The 17,500-nt window shown below is 40.6% G+C and overlaps 1 protein-coding gene across 3 annotated transcripts in view; it reads right to left on the reverse strand.

Moving 5' to 3' along the window:
* Positions 1-15,590: 15,590 nt before the first annotated feature.
* Positions 15,591-17,500, reverse strand: part of LOC134187847 (phosphatidylinositol phosphatase PTPRQ-like) — a 16,794-nt gene continuing 14,884 nt past the window's right edge. For all 3 annotated transcript variants that reach the window (XM_062656014.1, XM_062656015.1, XM_062656013.1), the window contains exons 11-13: positions 17,402-17,434; positions 15,901-16,009; positions 15,591-15,838 (exon numbers count right to left, since the gene is read on the reverse strand). In XM_062656014.1, coding sequence (XP_062511998.1) covers positions 15,628-15,838; positions 15,901-16,009; positions 17,402-17,434 — 353 coding nt within the window. In that variant the 3' untranslated portion in view covers positions 15,591-15,627. The remainder of the gene's footprint in view (positions 15,839-15,900; positions 16,010-17,401; positions 17,435-17,500) is intronic.

Raw genomic sequence — 17,500 nt, forward strand, 5'->3', positions numbered from 1 at the left:
GCGTTCAATTATCCGTTGCTTACGGCTGTTGTGCAACTAAATAACTTACATAGTCTACGGTTGGGCAGCTGCTCAAATATCATCATTCATCAGCTGTCTAGACGCAATAATTTGTAATTCATCTTGACTTTAGCGTGAATTTTTAGCGTGTGTTGTAGAATAATTTCCTTTGCACTAATCTTGGTGTCCCACGTTTCCGCGGAGGTCTAACTGAGCTGTTGTGAGCGAACTAAATCTACATATCTAGGAAGCCTACAACAACGCCTTGCTCCGCCAATCGTGGTGTAATCCGCATACTTTGTAAATCGCGCGTCTTGCGTGATACCATGCAACAGTCCATCATGCGTCGCAGCTGGTTTTTAGCTAATCAAGAGCTCGAATTTCACTACTTCACATTCCCACCTTTCTTGAATCAATCATTTATTGTTCAGCTGAAACGTGAGTGAGCATCCTAGAAAGACGTCATGAAAGAAATGTGCGACTGAAATAATTATTTCTATATTCGTTACTACTAATTAGGACAGAACATCGGATAATTGAATGCCCGAAACGGATAACTGAACGTCCAATTCGGATAATTGCTTGCCTGAATCGGGTAACTGAACGCCGAGTTCAGATAATTGAACGCAAAACACTCTAGTTGTCTTCAATTCTTCGTTCACGCTTCAGTCGTCTCACTCGTTTACTGAGATAGTCGCGTAACAATGATCGCATAGTCACGTGACAATGGTTGCGTAGCAATAATTTCTATCAAAGTAACGCGCCGAAACTCAGAAAACAGACTTTTCTCTTCTTTTAGCTTTTCTTTTTCATTCCGTTTGTCACAAATCAGTCTCCTTTTCTCTTTAGTCGCGTAAGGGAGCAAAATCGAGAGTCGTTTGACTCTTCTCGCCAACAAATTACAATTGAGTCGACCCCTTGAAAGGGGTCCCTTGCTTCAATTTTTAGCGCATATGTTACGGAGTCAAAATTGCATTCATCTGGCATCGTCGTTTTGTCGATTCGTCTTTCTGTTTTGCCGTAAATCCGCATGACAAGTGCTGACGTACGTATATATATAAATATATAAATATATAAATATATAAATATATAAATATATAAATATATAAATATATAAATATATAAATATATAAATATATAAATATATAAATATATAAATATACTAGTAAATGCTCGGTTAGCATTGTGTTTGGCGAGCGATGGTGTACTGTCTTTACCTATTCGCGTAACAATGGTTGCGTTACTTAGCAATAGTTTTTGTCAAACAAACACGTTGACTCAGGAAACAGACTTTCAGTTGCTCTTCTATAGTATTTTGCGTTCAATTATCCGAATCCGGTGTTCAGTTATCCTACTCAGGCGTTCAATTATCCGATTCATGCGTTCAATTATCCGTTGCTTACCGCTGTTGTGCAACATCATGGAAAACTGAATAACTTACATAGTCTGCGGTTGGGCAGCTGCTCAAATATCATCATTCATCAGCTGTATAGACGCAATAATTTGCAGACTTTTAGTTGCTCTTTTATAGTATTTTGCGTTCAGTCATACGAATCCGTTGGTCAATTATCCGAATTGGGCGTTCATTTACCCGTTGCCAGGGGCTGTTGTGCCATATCATGGAAAACTGATAACTTACCTAGTCTGCGGTTGGGCAGCTGCTTAGACATCATCATTCATCAGCTGTCTAGTCGCAATAATTTGTAATTAATCTTGACTTTAGTGTAAATATTTAGTAAGTGTTGTACGATAATTTCTTTTGCACTAATCTTGGTGTCCCACGTTCCCGCGGATGTCTAACTAAGCTGTTGTGAGCGAACTAAATCTACATATCTAGGAAGCATACAACAACGCCTTGCTCCGTCAGTCATGGTGCAATCCGCATACTTTGTAAATCGGGCGTCTTGAGTGATACCATGCAACAGTCCATCATGCGTCGTGGCGGGTTTTTAGCTAATCAAGAGCTCGAATTTCACTACTTCACCTTCCCACCTTTCTTGATCAAATCAATCATTTATTGTTCAGCTGAAACGTGAGTGAGCATCATAGAAAGACGTCATGAAAGAAATGTGCGCGGTTTTGACTTTACGTATCAGACTGAAACAATTATTTCTATAAATTTAGTACTTCTAAGACAGAACATCGGATAATTGAATACCTGAGTAGGATAATGCCCGAATCGGATAACTGAACGCCCAATTCGGATAATCGGCTAATTGAACGCAAAATACTCTAGTTGTTTTCAATTCTTCGTTCACGCTTCACTGTCTTACTCGTTTACTGAGATAGTCACGTAACAATGGTCGTGTAGTCACGTGATAATGGTTGCGTCACAATAATTTCTGTCAAAGTAACGCGCGAAAACTCAAAAAATAGACTTTTCTCTTCTTTTAGCTTTTCCTTTTCATCCCGTTTGTCACGTATCAGTCTCCTTTGCTCTTTAGTCGCGTAAGGGTGTAAAATCGAGAGTCGTTTTACTCTTCTCGCCAAGAAATTACAATTAAGTCGACCCCTCGAAAAGGGTCCTTACTTCAATTTTCGCGCATATGTTACGGAGTCAAAATTGCATTCATCTGGCATCATCGTTTTGTCGATCCGTCTTTCCGTTTTGCCGTAAATCCATATGACAAGTGCTGACGTACGCATATAAATATATAAATATAATATATCTCGACCTCAATTGACATGACAAGAGAGAGGCTCGCTTCGCTCGCCAACAATGGTTGCGTTACTTAGCAATAGTTTTTGTCAAACAAACCCGGGAACTCAGGAAACAGACTTTCAGTTGCTCTTCTAAAGTATTTTGCGTTCAATTAACCGATTCAAGCGTTCAATTATCCGTTGCTTACGGCTGTTGTGCAACTAAATAACTTACATAGTCTGCGGTTGGGCAGCTGCTCAAATATCATCATTCATTAGCTGTATAGACTCAATAATTTGTAATTAATCTTGACTTTAGCGTGAATTTTTAGCGTGTGTTGCAGGATAATTTCCTTTGCACTAATCTTGGTGTCCCACGTTTCCGCGGAGGTCTAGCTAAGCTGTTGTGAGCGAACTAAATCTACATATCTAGGAAGCCTACAACAACGCCTTGCTTCGTCAATCGTGGTGTAATCCGCATACTTTGTAAATCGCGCGTCTTGCGTGATACCATGCAACATTCCATCATGCGTCGCAGCTGGTTTTTAGCTAATCAAGAGCTCGAATTTCACTACTTCACCTTCCCACCTTTCTTGAATCAATCATTTATTGTTCAGCTGAAACGTGAGTGAGCATCATAGAAAGACGTCATGAAAGAAATGTACGACTGAAATAATTATTTCTATATTTGTTACTTCTAATTAGGACAGAACATCGGATAATTGAATGCCCAAATCGGATAACTGAACGCCCAATTCGAATAATTGCTTGCCTGAATCGGGTAACTGAACGCCGAGTTCAGATAATTGAACGCAAAACACTCTAGTTGTCTTCAATTCTTCGTTCACGCTTCAGTCGTCTCACTCGCTTACTGAGATAGTCGCGTAACAATGATCGCATAGTCACGTGACAATGGTTGCGTAGCAATAATTTCTATCAAAGTAACGCGCCGAAACTCAAAAAACAGACTTTTCTCTTCTTTTAGCTTTTCTTTTTCATTCCGTTTGTCACGAATCAGTCTTCTTTTCTCTTTAGTCGCGTAAGGGAGCAAAATCGAGAGTCGTTTGACTCTCCTCGCCAAGAAATTACAATTGAGTCGACCCCTCAAAAGGGGTCCCATGCTTCAATTTTTAGCGCATATGTTACGGAGTCAAAATTGCATTCATCTAGCATCGTCGTTTTGTCGATTTGTCTTTCTGTTTTGCCGTAAATCCGCATGACAAGTGCTGACGCACGTATATATATAAATATATAAATATATAAATATAATATATCTCGAGCTCAATTGACATGACAAGAGAGAGGCTCGCTTCGCTCGCCAATAATATATCTCGAGCTCAACTGACATGACAAGAGAGAGGCTCGCTTCGCTCGCCAATTAGAGGATGGCGTGACTGGCGAGCCACGTCACATCACCCCGCCCTATGAGTGGTAGCAATTTATCTTCGCGCGTTACAATACACGCATTCTATTACTATATATATATATTATATATATATATATATATATATATATATATATGTGGAATTTGACTACATTTGTAGAATAATTGGGGTTTTCTTTCGTTGGGGATGGTGTTTTTTTTTGTTGGGGTGGATGTAATATATATATATATATATATATATATATATATATATATATATATATATATATATATATGAATATACATACACACACATAAGACCCTCAGGTAGAATTACTTTTACTAAGATCTTGTTTGTCTTTGTGCAAACTAAACCACATACTCGGGACTGTCCCACCTGACAGTGTCCTTGGCCAACTTCAGCCTTTTGAATCAATCTACGGAAGACTCTGAAATCAGTAATTGATTGTTTCTTATCAGAATGCTCATGGCAACAAACTACATTCCCCATTCGCCTGGGTGGCTTGGGTTTGAGGGAAGCTTCTCGTTGTCACCCCGCAGCCTATCTTGGCAGTTGTAACTCTTCTCGACACTTGGCATCGTACCTTCTATCCATGAGCAGCCAGTGGGACATGTCATATTCCAATGAGGGCCAGGTGATTGTGTTTCCAGGGGAGACTACGGCCCAAGATTTCTTGCAGCTTCATTTACCAGATAACAATCACAAAATTGATTCCACCAGTCAGCATCAGTTACAACTTCTGTTTGACTCTGCGTTATGGTCATTACTCAAACACTCAGCGAGCATAAGGCATCGAGCTCGACTGAATACCATTTCTGGTCAACACACTGGGGCATGGCTACGGGCAGTACCGAACCCGAATCTTGACCTGTCCATGCCCAAAAGAGAGTTTAGTGTTGCATTACGAATATGGTTGGGTATCCCAATTTTCCCATTCCCAAACTCCAAACGCTGCCCTTGTGGTAACAAAGTTGATAAGTTTAGGGACCATCAACTGGGATGTAATCAAGGACAAATTAAGCTTTACAACAAAACGTCATGATGCTCTATGCGAAGTGGTGTATAACGCACTACTTACAGATGATTCTCGTTGTCGTAGGGAGGCAAGATGTAGCAGTAGCAACCAAGCAAGACCAGGAGATGTTTACCATCCCGATTTCGAGCGCGGTTTGCCTGCCTACTTTGACTTATCGGTACGAAGCTCTTTACAACCGTCTTTTCTCGCTCAAAAGGCAAGTCATCCAGATGCAGCATCTAAAGCTGGAGAGACGGAGAAGGACGAACGACATCACCTAAATGTGTCCAGCACAGGCAGCATTTTTCATCCGCTCGTGATTGAGACTCTGGGTCTTTGGACAGCTTCTAGCCTTCAAGCGCTCAAGATCATAGCTCGTAGAGCTTCATTTAGACATAATGCTTCAAGTAGACAATCTATTTGTCATTTCCATCAGCAACTCTCTACTAGACTGTGGTGTAGCAATGCTAAAATGATATTAGCTAGATGTAGTTTAGATGGTCCGGCTAGTCCCTTGTGGGACCTATAAAAATGTAATATAATATATATATATATATATATATATATATATATATATATATATATATATAACTGGTGTAGAACTAATGAGCAAGAGAATAACTGGATAGCAGCCGAGGGTCTAGCATTTTAGCTATTGTGCTTCTTCATTTGATCTAGCATTACATAAATTTGAAATGACAGAGGACAAAGTTTGTTTTACACAACTTGAAATTGACGTGACAATGATATTAAATTTTGATCTAACATCAACTTGATGTAACTACACGCGATTTGAGCCGAATATTGTGTAACGCTTACACATCAGCTGCATTTACGTATTGTATGCATGCAATACAGTGCAATAGACTAAGTAACTAGCTTTCTGGTTTTTCAAGTATTTCCAACTCTTAGCAAAAATCTTTTAGAAATTTAACTGACAAAGTGAAAGCATTCTCATTCATTAAGCAAAATTGAAATGGATAACAAAAATTTAACATTGGATTGTGTTAAAGATTTGATATTTTTAATTAATAAACTCAATGTTCCTTCCTACTTGTCTGTTTGATCCTACTTGAAAGGCCTAGAATTTGACTGTGTCATAATGCAAAAATCAGTATCAGCTTTTTCTGCTTGGATAATGTTGAAAAAGGAGCCCAGCTGCTATGGTTTTCGACCAGGAGCGTAGCAAGCACATTGAAGTTGTTACGCCTAACGCGCTCTAAAAACGTGCTTTAACCTGCGCTAAAGACATGCGCAGTGAGTCCTGCAACAGAAGAAGACTGGAGTTCGAGGCCATTGATACTCGCGTGTAACTTCGATCTACAGTAATTCCTGTACCTATAGTACAGTAGCTAATTAAGCTTGCCGCATACTACAAATAATCCAAATTAATAAGTCATTAACTAATTAAATAATATATTTCATCGTCTTTATTTATAGACGTACCGGCAGTTACGCTAATTGCCTGCTCGCGGATGTCGGTTTTTCCAAAACTGCTCGGGCCATGCGACCCTTTGCTACGCCCCTGTTTTCAGTAGGGATATAGCAAAATACATGTCACTGTCAAAATGACACACACGTATGTTCGAACGTGACAAGCATGTGTATTAGCTAAGCTAATGTGGGGACCGGCGGAGCTGGGAGAAGAGGGGGTAATTGCCCTCTCAACTTGACGATCAACAACTGCGAAGAAATTTTGTAAAAAAATATTTGAATTTTCGTACTCCAGTACTCCAGTGTTCAGACCTATAGATGTGTGTAAGCACTTTCTGTTGCCTAATTAGGAGGAGTCTTTACGTTAATAAAGTTCAACGTTAGACAGCGATTCTCGACAGCAAATGCCTACTGAAAGCTCACCCTTCGATCTCCTGTCGTGTCCCGCTCCCCAATTTGCGAGTCACTCCGCCGCCCCTGCCGAATCATGATTACGTCTATCTAAAAAATAAAATCCCGGCAAAAGTTAACTAAATTAAATCTTAAGTAGCAATTTTTATTGATAACATCTGTAGGTGCAAACTGTTGCTACGTTATATGTGGCAACTGCATTCATAGACTTTTGTGCCTAATAATAGTTAGGCTAGTCTGCAGATTAACCTTCCTGGAATTCACAGGCATTACGCAATAGCAACCGGCTAACTAGTTAGAGGCTTCCTTAATTACTTGAGCTGCCAAGAACAACCAATTCATTATTCTGAAGGAACAGGATCTGATACAATTAACAATACAAAAATCAACAATAGCAAATTTCAGTAACACACGCAGTAATGTAGCAAGAGACTTTGCTTTGCCGTCCTAAATCTTGAGCCAACTCTTCTTAATTTCTGTTTTAAATAACGGCTCTGTTTTGAATAACGGCTTTTGTATGCATGAACGTGTATGATACGGCTAGTGAATATCAAGTCTGCTGCTATAAATGGCCTAGTATAGAGTGTAGGCTATCCCACCTTGTTGTGCCAAGATGTCTTGAACCACTGTCGACAATTTGTCCTTAAATGTCTACTTTTACAAGACTCAGACAAGAAGCCAAACGGGTTGATTAGAAACTCGTTCTTTGTGCACAGAACCCCTGCCTAGAAACACAAAAAATTAAAAATAACAAAGACAAGACAAAGTAGTAACTGTATAAACAGAAATTATCTTATTATGAAACATATACATCATCACATATAGAATGTCAAACAAAGATATGCCGACTCGAAAAAATAAAAGAACAAAATATCAATAAGTGTGCAACAAATGCGTTGTGATGAAGCTTTCATACATGCACAAAATATAGATGCTATGATATGATATAATTCATATTGTTTTTGCACTAATTAGTGCAGCCGCATGCCTTTCAGAGGTATGAAAAGGAAAAGAGACACAGAAGAGACACGCAGCACAAAACAAATACACAATATACATATTTGAGTAAATTCACTACACAGTTAAAAAACATACTAAGAAAAAAATAACAACCACTTCTACATTCAAGCAATTTTTGTTCCCTTAGTGAATGCATTTTGTAACATGGTGGTTTCTTCAAGAAATGTTTTTGACTCCCTCATTTTAACAAATGCTTCTATAGACCAAACCAAAAATCTCTCTCTAGTAAAATACTGAAAGTTCTTTCCAATTAACAACTCTATGATCGAATCCCCTTCCTATGACCTCTATGAATAACCGTTGAATTATAACAGACGATTTTTCACAAAGTTTCATAAAATGATTCCCATATGTACCAGCCTAACAATAAGAAAAAACCCATTAGTTAATTAAAATAAACACTAAGATATCTTACCTAAAATGCATAAAGCCAGTTATTTTAAAGGTAGTACAAACACGTACAATCTAAGGTGCTTTTGAACTGGGCTGTTGCCACTATACCGTGCACAGTTGTACAAAGGCTTTCGTATCGATTATCAATTTTGAGATCCAAGGATAGTATCATCACATAGATGTCTTTTTCGATGTACAGATCACAAAGATTATGATTGTTCACAACATGCCTGGAGTAGATTATAATCTCACATTAAAGTGTTACAAGAAAATCAATCTTTTAAGATGTTTGGAGTCATGTCACATGTTGTATGTGTAATAATTAACTCTCTGCAGCAACTCTGGTCTACCCATGGCTTTTAAAATCTCGTTTGAGAAGACCAGCAGCTTTGACTGTCCTATATCCTAGGCATGCAGCTAGACTAAAGGTAGTTTTGACTTTTAATTAATCCATGCTTGTTAAGGGGAACTCTCACCAAAATCAACCATCTCTTAGATGAAAGCTGTCACTTCATGACACAACCCTTTGTAACCGTTTACTGCAGAAGTTTGCCGTAACGAAGAAATAAGCATTGAAATTGCCTGTGTGGGAGTGATTAGTACCTGTATGTGACCTGAGCGTAACTCTGATTGTTGGTTAGCAAGGAAGACCGATACCTGTGCACATTTCAAGGTAAGGGTTGTGAGACATATGGTGTCAAGTTGTGATTTGTCAACTAAAGCAAACTGGGACCCCAAAGTTATCACGCAAGTAGCGACTATGTCAATACAACCGTGGAGCCTCAGAAGGAGACCCTTCTTAGATTAGTTTATAAATCATGTCTCGCTTAATTTTGGGTGCGTTAGGAGCACTTGGTATGGTTAAACCTAAAGTACTTACTTCAGAGAGTAAGACTTCGTGCCACATACGGGGAATCGTCTCAACAACTCGTTGTCGAGTCTCTGCTTCTGTGGCTGTCTGGACCGTAGGTTTCCTGCAGGAAGATACCATGCCTTGTATCTTTCTTTCAACAAGTTTTACTATTTGGTGAGAGTTCTCCTTTAATAGTGTTTGCTTGTTGTACATTGTTTTAGTTGCCCCAAATTCTAAGTTGTGATCTATTCTTATCTACTACGTTACACGCCAGGCCTCTACGTACAACAGTACGCCAGATCTACCTTGGAGTACAAACTACTACATCCCTCTCCTTCCACAAAAAAATTAAAAAATCAAAAAGAAAACATTCTCAACTTATACCACTTTGTTCTTACAACACCTGCCCTTATAATTCTTATAAATCGAGTCTTTTTGGTTCTTTCCGCTCTCTTCCAGATCGTCTTACTCCAGACGCCTCTGTTGGCTGCCTCCGCAGGTGCCTCGATGCTGTTGTTTTCCAAGGTCTCTGTAGCTGAAATGGATGTACCAGCCTCTTCTTGAGCCTCTGCTTCCGGTTGAATCAGGAATTCTCGGTCGTCCCATAGAAGCTAGATCACCAACATTTGGTTGTGTCTCTCCAAAATTGGATGTTGCTGGAACCCTTCCGTCGACATGAGTTTGGAACTGGTTCTTCCATCCCGTACCGCACAAGAACTAATGGTTCCCTTTGATTGGTGAGTGTTGTGTTGCCATTGTTGTTGGACTGAAATAGCGTAACTTTAAATGGTCCTGGTCGTGCCGCCAAATTTTGTTGTTTACCCCTTTGCATGTAAATGAGACAAGACCATGTTGGTTTATGATCTGTGCTAGCAGCCATTGTGAACCCGACGTACACCAGTTGTCCCACAGTAAAACTCCGGTCCTTCACTCGAAAGTCGTGGTCTACCTTCTGTCTTGTCTGTTTTTGTAGTACACGATCTGTCAAGTTCGGCTTGACTAAATCAAGAAGTGTTTTAGCCTTTGTCCCAGTAGCAACTCTGCTGGTTTAAGGCCGTTGTGGTATGTGGTGTGTTACGCATAGCCATCAACACCTTTTGTAGTTTCTCTGAGAAGGTCTGTACTTCCGTTTTTCTCAGTGCTTGTTTTATGGACTGTACCGCTCGCTCTGCAAGCCCATTAGTTGCGGAATGGTATGGAGCAGATTTTAGATGCCCAATGCCATTCAATTTGCTGAACAGCTCAAACTTCCTACTGGTGAAACATGAACCATTGTCTGATACCAGAGCATCCGGTATTTCATGAATAGCGATGGATGTTCGAAGGCATCTATGGTTGCCCGAGAAGTGACTGACGCTACTGAATGTACATCCACCCATTTTAAACAGGCGTCAACTATCACCAGTAGCAGCCTGCCCATAAACGGTCACGCTTAATCCACAGGTAGTCTCGACCATGGTCGGGTTGGCCATTCCCAAGGGTGTAGCGGAGCTACTGCTGGCACCCACTATATTCCTGACATTGAACACAAGATCTGACTGCTCGTTCTAGGTCCCCATCAATCTTTGGCCACCAAATATATTCCAGTGCCAAAGCCTTAGTAGGAAATGCCTGGGTGGCCTTCATGTAATACCTCCAACATCCTTGGTCTTGCCTTCGATGGAATTATCACCCTATGACTCCACATCACGCATCCGTCATGTACCGATAACTCATGCCTGCGTTGCCAATAAGACTTGAACTGGTTTTGGTTAGCATATTCTGTCTTCTCTAAAGCCTGTGGCCATCTTGACATTATCAATTCCCGTAACACTGCCAAATACGGGTCCTTTCCCTCTGGTGTTTCACTTGACGAGCTGTCACTGGTGATGTGTCTAGGTGTTCTATGGCCAAGACAATCTCTCCTTCCGTATTGTCTTTGGTTGGCATGCTCTTCCTTCCTGAAACAGCCCCAGCAGAGGTTGTGATCTGTGAGTAATGTAAAAGGTTGGCCAAATATGTACTTGTGGAATTCTTCCACCTCAAATACAAATGCCAAGGCTTGTCTGTCTATTTGTGCATACTTTTTCTCAGTGTCGTTCAAAGATCGAGAGACAAAAGCTAATGGACGCTCCATACTATTTGGCCATTTATGTGACAGAACAGCGCCCACACCATATGGTGAAGTGTCCCAGGCCAAGACAATATCGAGGTTCAAGTCATAGCAAGCCAACACCTGATGCGATAGCAAGGCTTACTTGGCTATTTGAAATGCTGTTTGTTGTTGTCGACCCAGTTCCATTTCACTCCCTGTTTTAGCAGCTGATACAGTGGTGCCAACATGGTTGATGGCTGTGGAAAAAATTGATGGTAATAATTCAGGAGTCCCAAACAGCTGCGTAATGCTTGACTATTAATTGGAGGTGGGGTATCTCGCATCACTTTGCACTTTTCCCCGGTCTGAATGAATTCATTGACAGTCAATGTGATGTCCTAAATATAATACAGATGTTGCCATGAATGTACACTTGTCTCTTCTCAGACGAAATCCAGCCTTGCTAAAGCGCCGTAGCACCGAATCCAACTGTTGCAAGTGTTCGGTCTCTGTCTCCGTTGCAATTAGAATGTCATCGAGGTAGTTGTCTGTGTCCTGTGTGCCCTGTATTACCGACTCTAGCACTTCCTAAAAGATGCCAGGTGCTGAGGAGACGCCAAAAGGTAGTCGTCTGTATTAAAAAAGTCCTCTGGATGTATTAATGGTCGTGTATTGTTGAGATTCTTCTGACAGGGGCAGTTGGTTGTATGCTTGACTGAGATCCAACTTCGCGAAATACTTGCCTTTAGCTAGTCTAGCTAGAAAGTTTCTACACGAGAAATTAGGTACTTGTCCACATAAGTTGCACGATTGATCGTTTGTTTGAAATCTCCGCATATTCTAATTGACTTGTCAGGTTTAATGACGGGTACTATGGGTGCTGCCCAGTCGGCATGGTCAACTAGTTTAAAAATCCTTCGCGTTTCAGGAGTTTCATCTGATCTTCTACCTGCTGCCTGAGAACATACGGTACACTCCTTGCTTTACAAAAACGTGGAGGCTCTGCCGTATCGATCAAAATTCTGGCTTTGGGACCTTTGTACTCTCCTAGTTTTTCTGAGAACAAACACTGATAACGAGCCACTAATATTTCATCCAGTTTTGATGAATTGCCAATTGTCATGATTTGATGCCAGTTCAACTTCAGATGCTAAAGCCAGATCCTTCCCAATAGGCTTGATCCCTGTCCTTCTACCACTAACAATGGCAATTTCACCTTGCTTTCCCCAGGGTTGACTCCAACCAAAACCTGAGTTTCTCCAATCACTGTTATCTGTCATTAGTGTAGGTCTTGATTCTTTTCTTTGTTGTTTGCAATTTCCGTGCCTTCCCTTTATTCTACGTTTTCTTGTAAGTTTCCTCTGAGATCAGTGACACAGAGGCTCCTGTGTCTATTTTTATCTTCAGCTATTTTCTATTTGCTTGAACTGTTACCCAAAGAGGATCCACCGAATCCTGGTTGTTATTTTTCTTGACGTAATATGTATATTCCTCTTCTTCCTTGTCTCCAAATTCATCATCGTCGACTGTCTTGCTTCATAAGCAGAACGGATTTTTCTAGTAGAGCTTGATTTAGCCATTTGTTTTGTTCGGCATGCTCAGGCAATGTGCCCCGTGCCTTGCAATGATAACATTCTGCAATTTTGAATCTACACCCTCTTGGTAAGTGGTTGGTTCCCCACATCTGTAACAGACCAAAGTCATTGCTCGTTTACCTCTATCACACTTAATGCCCTGTCGTACCTTGACCACCAAATGTGCAGTTTCCTCTTGTCCTTCTTTCTGACTCTCATTCTGTAGAGGCTCTACGTTCTTTTTGGCTGTCTCTATTGCTTTTGATATATTCTACTGACTGAAATAATAGCTTACTTTCCGTGAACAAACGCCGCTTTGTTTGCTCATCTCGCAGTCCACACACCAACCGGTCTCTCAAATGCTCATCTAGCTTCTCCGCAAAGCACAGAATTCTGCTAGTTCCCGCAACTTAGCCGCAAACGTGGCGATATCCTTCTTAGGGAGCTGCATGCGAGTATTGAGTTTGTATCTCTGTGCCGTTACCGTTGGTCTGGGGTAGAAATGTGTTTGTAGAGGTGGTAGGTTTGTTTACCACATGAATGCAATAAAATGACGCGCTTCCGGTTTTGATCCTCAAAGTGAAATGCCGTTCGCCACGAAGAATTGCTATAACCTTTGTTGATGGACTCCCCACTTTTCTGTAGCGGCGTCAAACGCCTCAAACTTGCTGACTGGAAACTGAACGCTCGGCCATGTTGGAAGACTTGCAGCCGCTGGCGGCCCGTGTCCCGATGGTGCTGGGTCGCTTCCAGATGACGCTGTCGCATCCTGTTGTTTCTCTGAATCCGTCATCCTCGCCGCCATATTCTTATCTACTATAGGCTGCGCGCCCAGTCGTCTACGAACAACACTACCCGGATCTACCTTGGAGTCCAGACTACTACACCTACAAATGGTCAGAATGCGGGATATTTGGCGGGAGAATTAAGGGTCTCAAATCCTACTCAACGCGGGAGAGTTGGCAGCTCTGAACTCCACCGGTTCGAAAAACTGCCTAGAAACACAAAACAACTATTTCCACGGCAATTCTGCTTGCTGAACGTTTGCAACACGCGCCTAGACTCAAGCCAGTCTCCCCGCCTTTGTCAAACAAACGGCGGAGCGGAGAGAGACTGGCTTCAGTCTAGCACGTGCAGTCTGAGACAGACGAACGGATAGAATGTTGTCTCCTCGTACAAAGTTGTGGCTGACACTGTTGCTTAGCTATTCAGTGTGCGAGCCAGGATTTTTTGCCAACCGTCAATATGACGTCGTCATATTTGATGTTTGACGTCATCAAATGTTTAATGTTGACATTTTGGGTGATAACATCATACTTTTACTGTATCTCTTCTCCAGTTGCAACTTGCACTACCTACCTGATGCATGTATAATACTTACTGCATGATTGTTTATTATTCAATATAATTGCCACTCAGAACTTGTCGAATAAACCTCATTGAACATAACCTTGTTGAACGTAACACAGACAGACAGATAATACACTATATTATTACAATGACAAGTTGACTTAACTTATTTAAAACTGGGATTGTGAGCTGAGCTTTAATTAATTTTAATTAAAGGAGTAAGTTGTGCATATACGTTGCATGGCTATTGTGCCGTCAAACTTAAGAAATGAATAGTATTTAATGAATAGTATAGGGATACTAAGGCATAGATACGCCTTCTGACCATTTATCCTTTTTGTGACCTTAGCTAAGACGCTACGTTTCTAGTTGTCTAACGTGCTCATGTGTAAAATCTATACAAAAAGCTCTGAGAATTTGTAGCTGCAAGCGTGCTTTGTGAGAGAGGATCACCTTGCTTTGATCACTATGTTTGTAACCATTAGTGAATCAATACATCCAGCTGTAAAGAGATCCGCAATGGTGTAGGTACAAAACAAGGGATTGAAAATAAACAGTAATTAGTAGAATACCTGCTGCAACCACAGTCTCATTAGCAAATCCTGTGTGAAAGGTCAATGGCAATTGTCCCAAACACTAACAAAGAGACCACACATGAAGATTAGATGACATGAGATTGTTCTGTAGTAATGTCGGGACCATCAAGACCAATAGAGGTAAATAAAATGTCTTTACATCCACAATGGATCTTGTAGGAAAACATCCTACACTACGTGTGGTAAGAATGTCCAATTTTGTTCCCAACCGTCAATGATTGCTGTTTTCCCCTCCCCAAACGTTCATCCCTTGCTCCAACCGTCATTTTGAAGGTACGATACTGGCGAGAACACTGCTATTTACACAAAAATTCTGTTCATAGAGCATAGATGGCAAAACTCATCGTACGATTGCATTAGCTAGTCAAAAAATGAGGTGACATACATTATTAATATCAAATAATTATAAGTATATATTTAAATTTTTTCTGCATATGATATAGATAGCAGCTTTCGTTGCACCAAAAATTTTGTATTCACCATAGAGTCAGTCGCATACGCTTAGTAACATACATACACTAAATAAGCGCCGTAACTACAATTTGAAATAAATAGACTCAAGTAGCGTTTACGCAAGACGGTGTCATAAATACTCAACTCAGACTAGACTGTGCTATAAATTTATATTAATATAACTAACTATATTACTTACTGAGTCCTGAAACGATTAACTGCTACGGACTAATAAGTGAGAATATATCAGCATAGCATACATCTCTCTTCTTTTAGTCTTCTTGAATGAAGAAATGAGCTGCTTTTATTATAACTCTGGTAACGAGCTAGCTAACTAACATTATACACCTTGAACATTACTAGGTATAATCAAACATCTGTCTTGATGTCTATCTACTACAACTATAACTAGGTAAATGTAATCGTATTCTACTGTCGGTCGTCTTGATTGTTAATGACTGCCACATTGTAGGCTGGATTATTGCCCACGGATGATTTTGCATATCCTGGATTCGTTGTCAGTACGTCGGGTAGATAAGCAGGGACAAGCACTGCCTCGTATTCAATAGCACGGTGCGTTTCTTCTTGTTCGTCCATTTCTATTTCCATTGTGTTACATTCATTTTCACCTCCTACATCACTAAACATATTAGGTAGAATATGAAATAACGTAAAGTGTTAACAATTTACGTAAATACTTACACTAAGCGTTTTCGTTGATAGAAAAAGTACACGGCAAGTACTAACAGAATAGCACCGAAGGACAGTGTGCCGACTCCAGCTATTAGTAGTCCCACATTCTTTTTCTCATCTGAATGCAAAATATTTTAAGGCATAGAACTGTTGGTAGATTTGCAAGCGCATGTAGGACACAGGTAAAAAGAGTAAAGCAAAACGAATCCGAGTATGTATATATGCGTTTAATTGCTGCTATTTTAACTGTATAGATGCAGTATCTTTAATCTGTCAAGTGCGCGTGCGCGTCCACGTGAGAGTGTTTGTGTGTGTGTGTGTGTGTGTGTGTGTGTGTGCGTGCGTGCGTGCGTGCGTAAATGTGTGCATGTGTGTGCATGCGATTTTCTGAATTTTGAATATCTGTATCAGGGTTTTAAAATTCTCCAAATTTGGTGCCAGACATATTAAACGTAAAAACACCACTCCTTTGTTTTTACAGCCACGCCTACTTTTCCTAAATTCAGCGTGCGCAGGTATATTTGTAACTGCAACTGAACCCTAATATCCGGGGATTAGTAGGTGTGGTTTTCTCTTCTCCCTACTGGCACTCGTAGAAATTAAATGTGATTAGACGTAACAGAGCAGCTACCTATCTATAAACTCTGCTGTAAACCCTCCTAATCTCTGTTCACGTTGACCTGGCCATGGAAAGTCTAGGAGAAAGACCAGGCTATTACATGTAATCATATCTCGTCACTTGAAAACGTTTGGCATATTGAGGTAATTAGCCCAACCCACTGTCTCAGCTAATGTTTCCAATCACTTCCAGATGTCTTGGGAGAGTAAAAAGGAGGTGGTAGAGCTAGATAGTAGCGCTGATCTGTAACTTACAGCCTACCTGCAAGTCAGTCGCTTGGTCCGACAAACCGACGCGCCATCATGCACAATTCATGTTCCCCTTCGCAATGCCAGCTACGATCGGTCTGTTTCCTCGACACCGCTACATTCTATCACGTATGCGCAAACTTCAGAACTCTAGCTGCCCTGTAAATAGATATCTTTCTGTTGATAATAATAGTACAAATGGAAGATTCTGCGATTTTACACAGTCGGCCAGACCAACGCAGCGAAGAGTAGGACGACAATGCCGCATTGAAGATCTAGGCGACCAAATGGTCCATGTTTACTCGCCAAATGGCAAGTGCTAGTCGCCAATGGCGAGGAGGCGACCGGAAATTCTAAACCCTGTGTATATGCATACCTGAAATAGGCTTTGATATCACTGGTGGACTTGTTGTTGCACGCACTAACAAAAACCAGTATAAATCAAGTTGCTATATAGGTACGTACTCAAACGAAAAGACAAGTCTGTGGAATGTGACGTGTACTTAATATTTTGTGTTGCGCTGGTATGCGCGTGTATCAGACGTTCGTTATAATGCAATTGCTGTTCTGTTGTAAGTAGACAATGACATGCAACCGTATGTACAGTATGTACAATATGTACAGTATGTATGTATCTGAATACCTGATCTAGCTGGTGGACTTGTTGTTGCACGCACTAACAAAAACGAGATTAAATGTACATCATCAAATTGCCGTGTAATCGAACAGACAGATAAATGTA

The sequence above is a fragment of the Corticium candelabrum genome, chromosome 12 (genome assembly GCF_963422355.1).
Source record: "Corticium candelabrum chromosome 12, ooCorCand1.1, whole genome shotgun sequence".
Classification (NCBI taxonomy): domain Eukaryota; kingdom Metazoa; phylum Porifera; class Homoscleromorpha; order Homosclerophorida; family Plakinidae; genus Corticium; species Corticium candelabrum.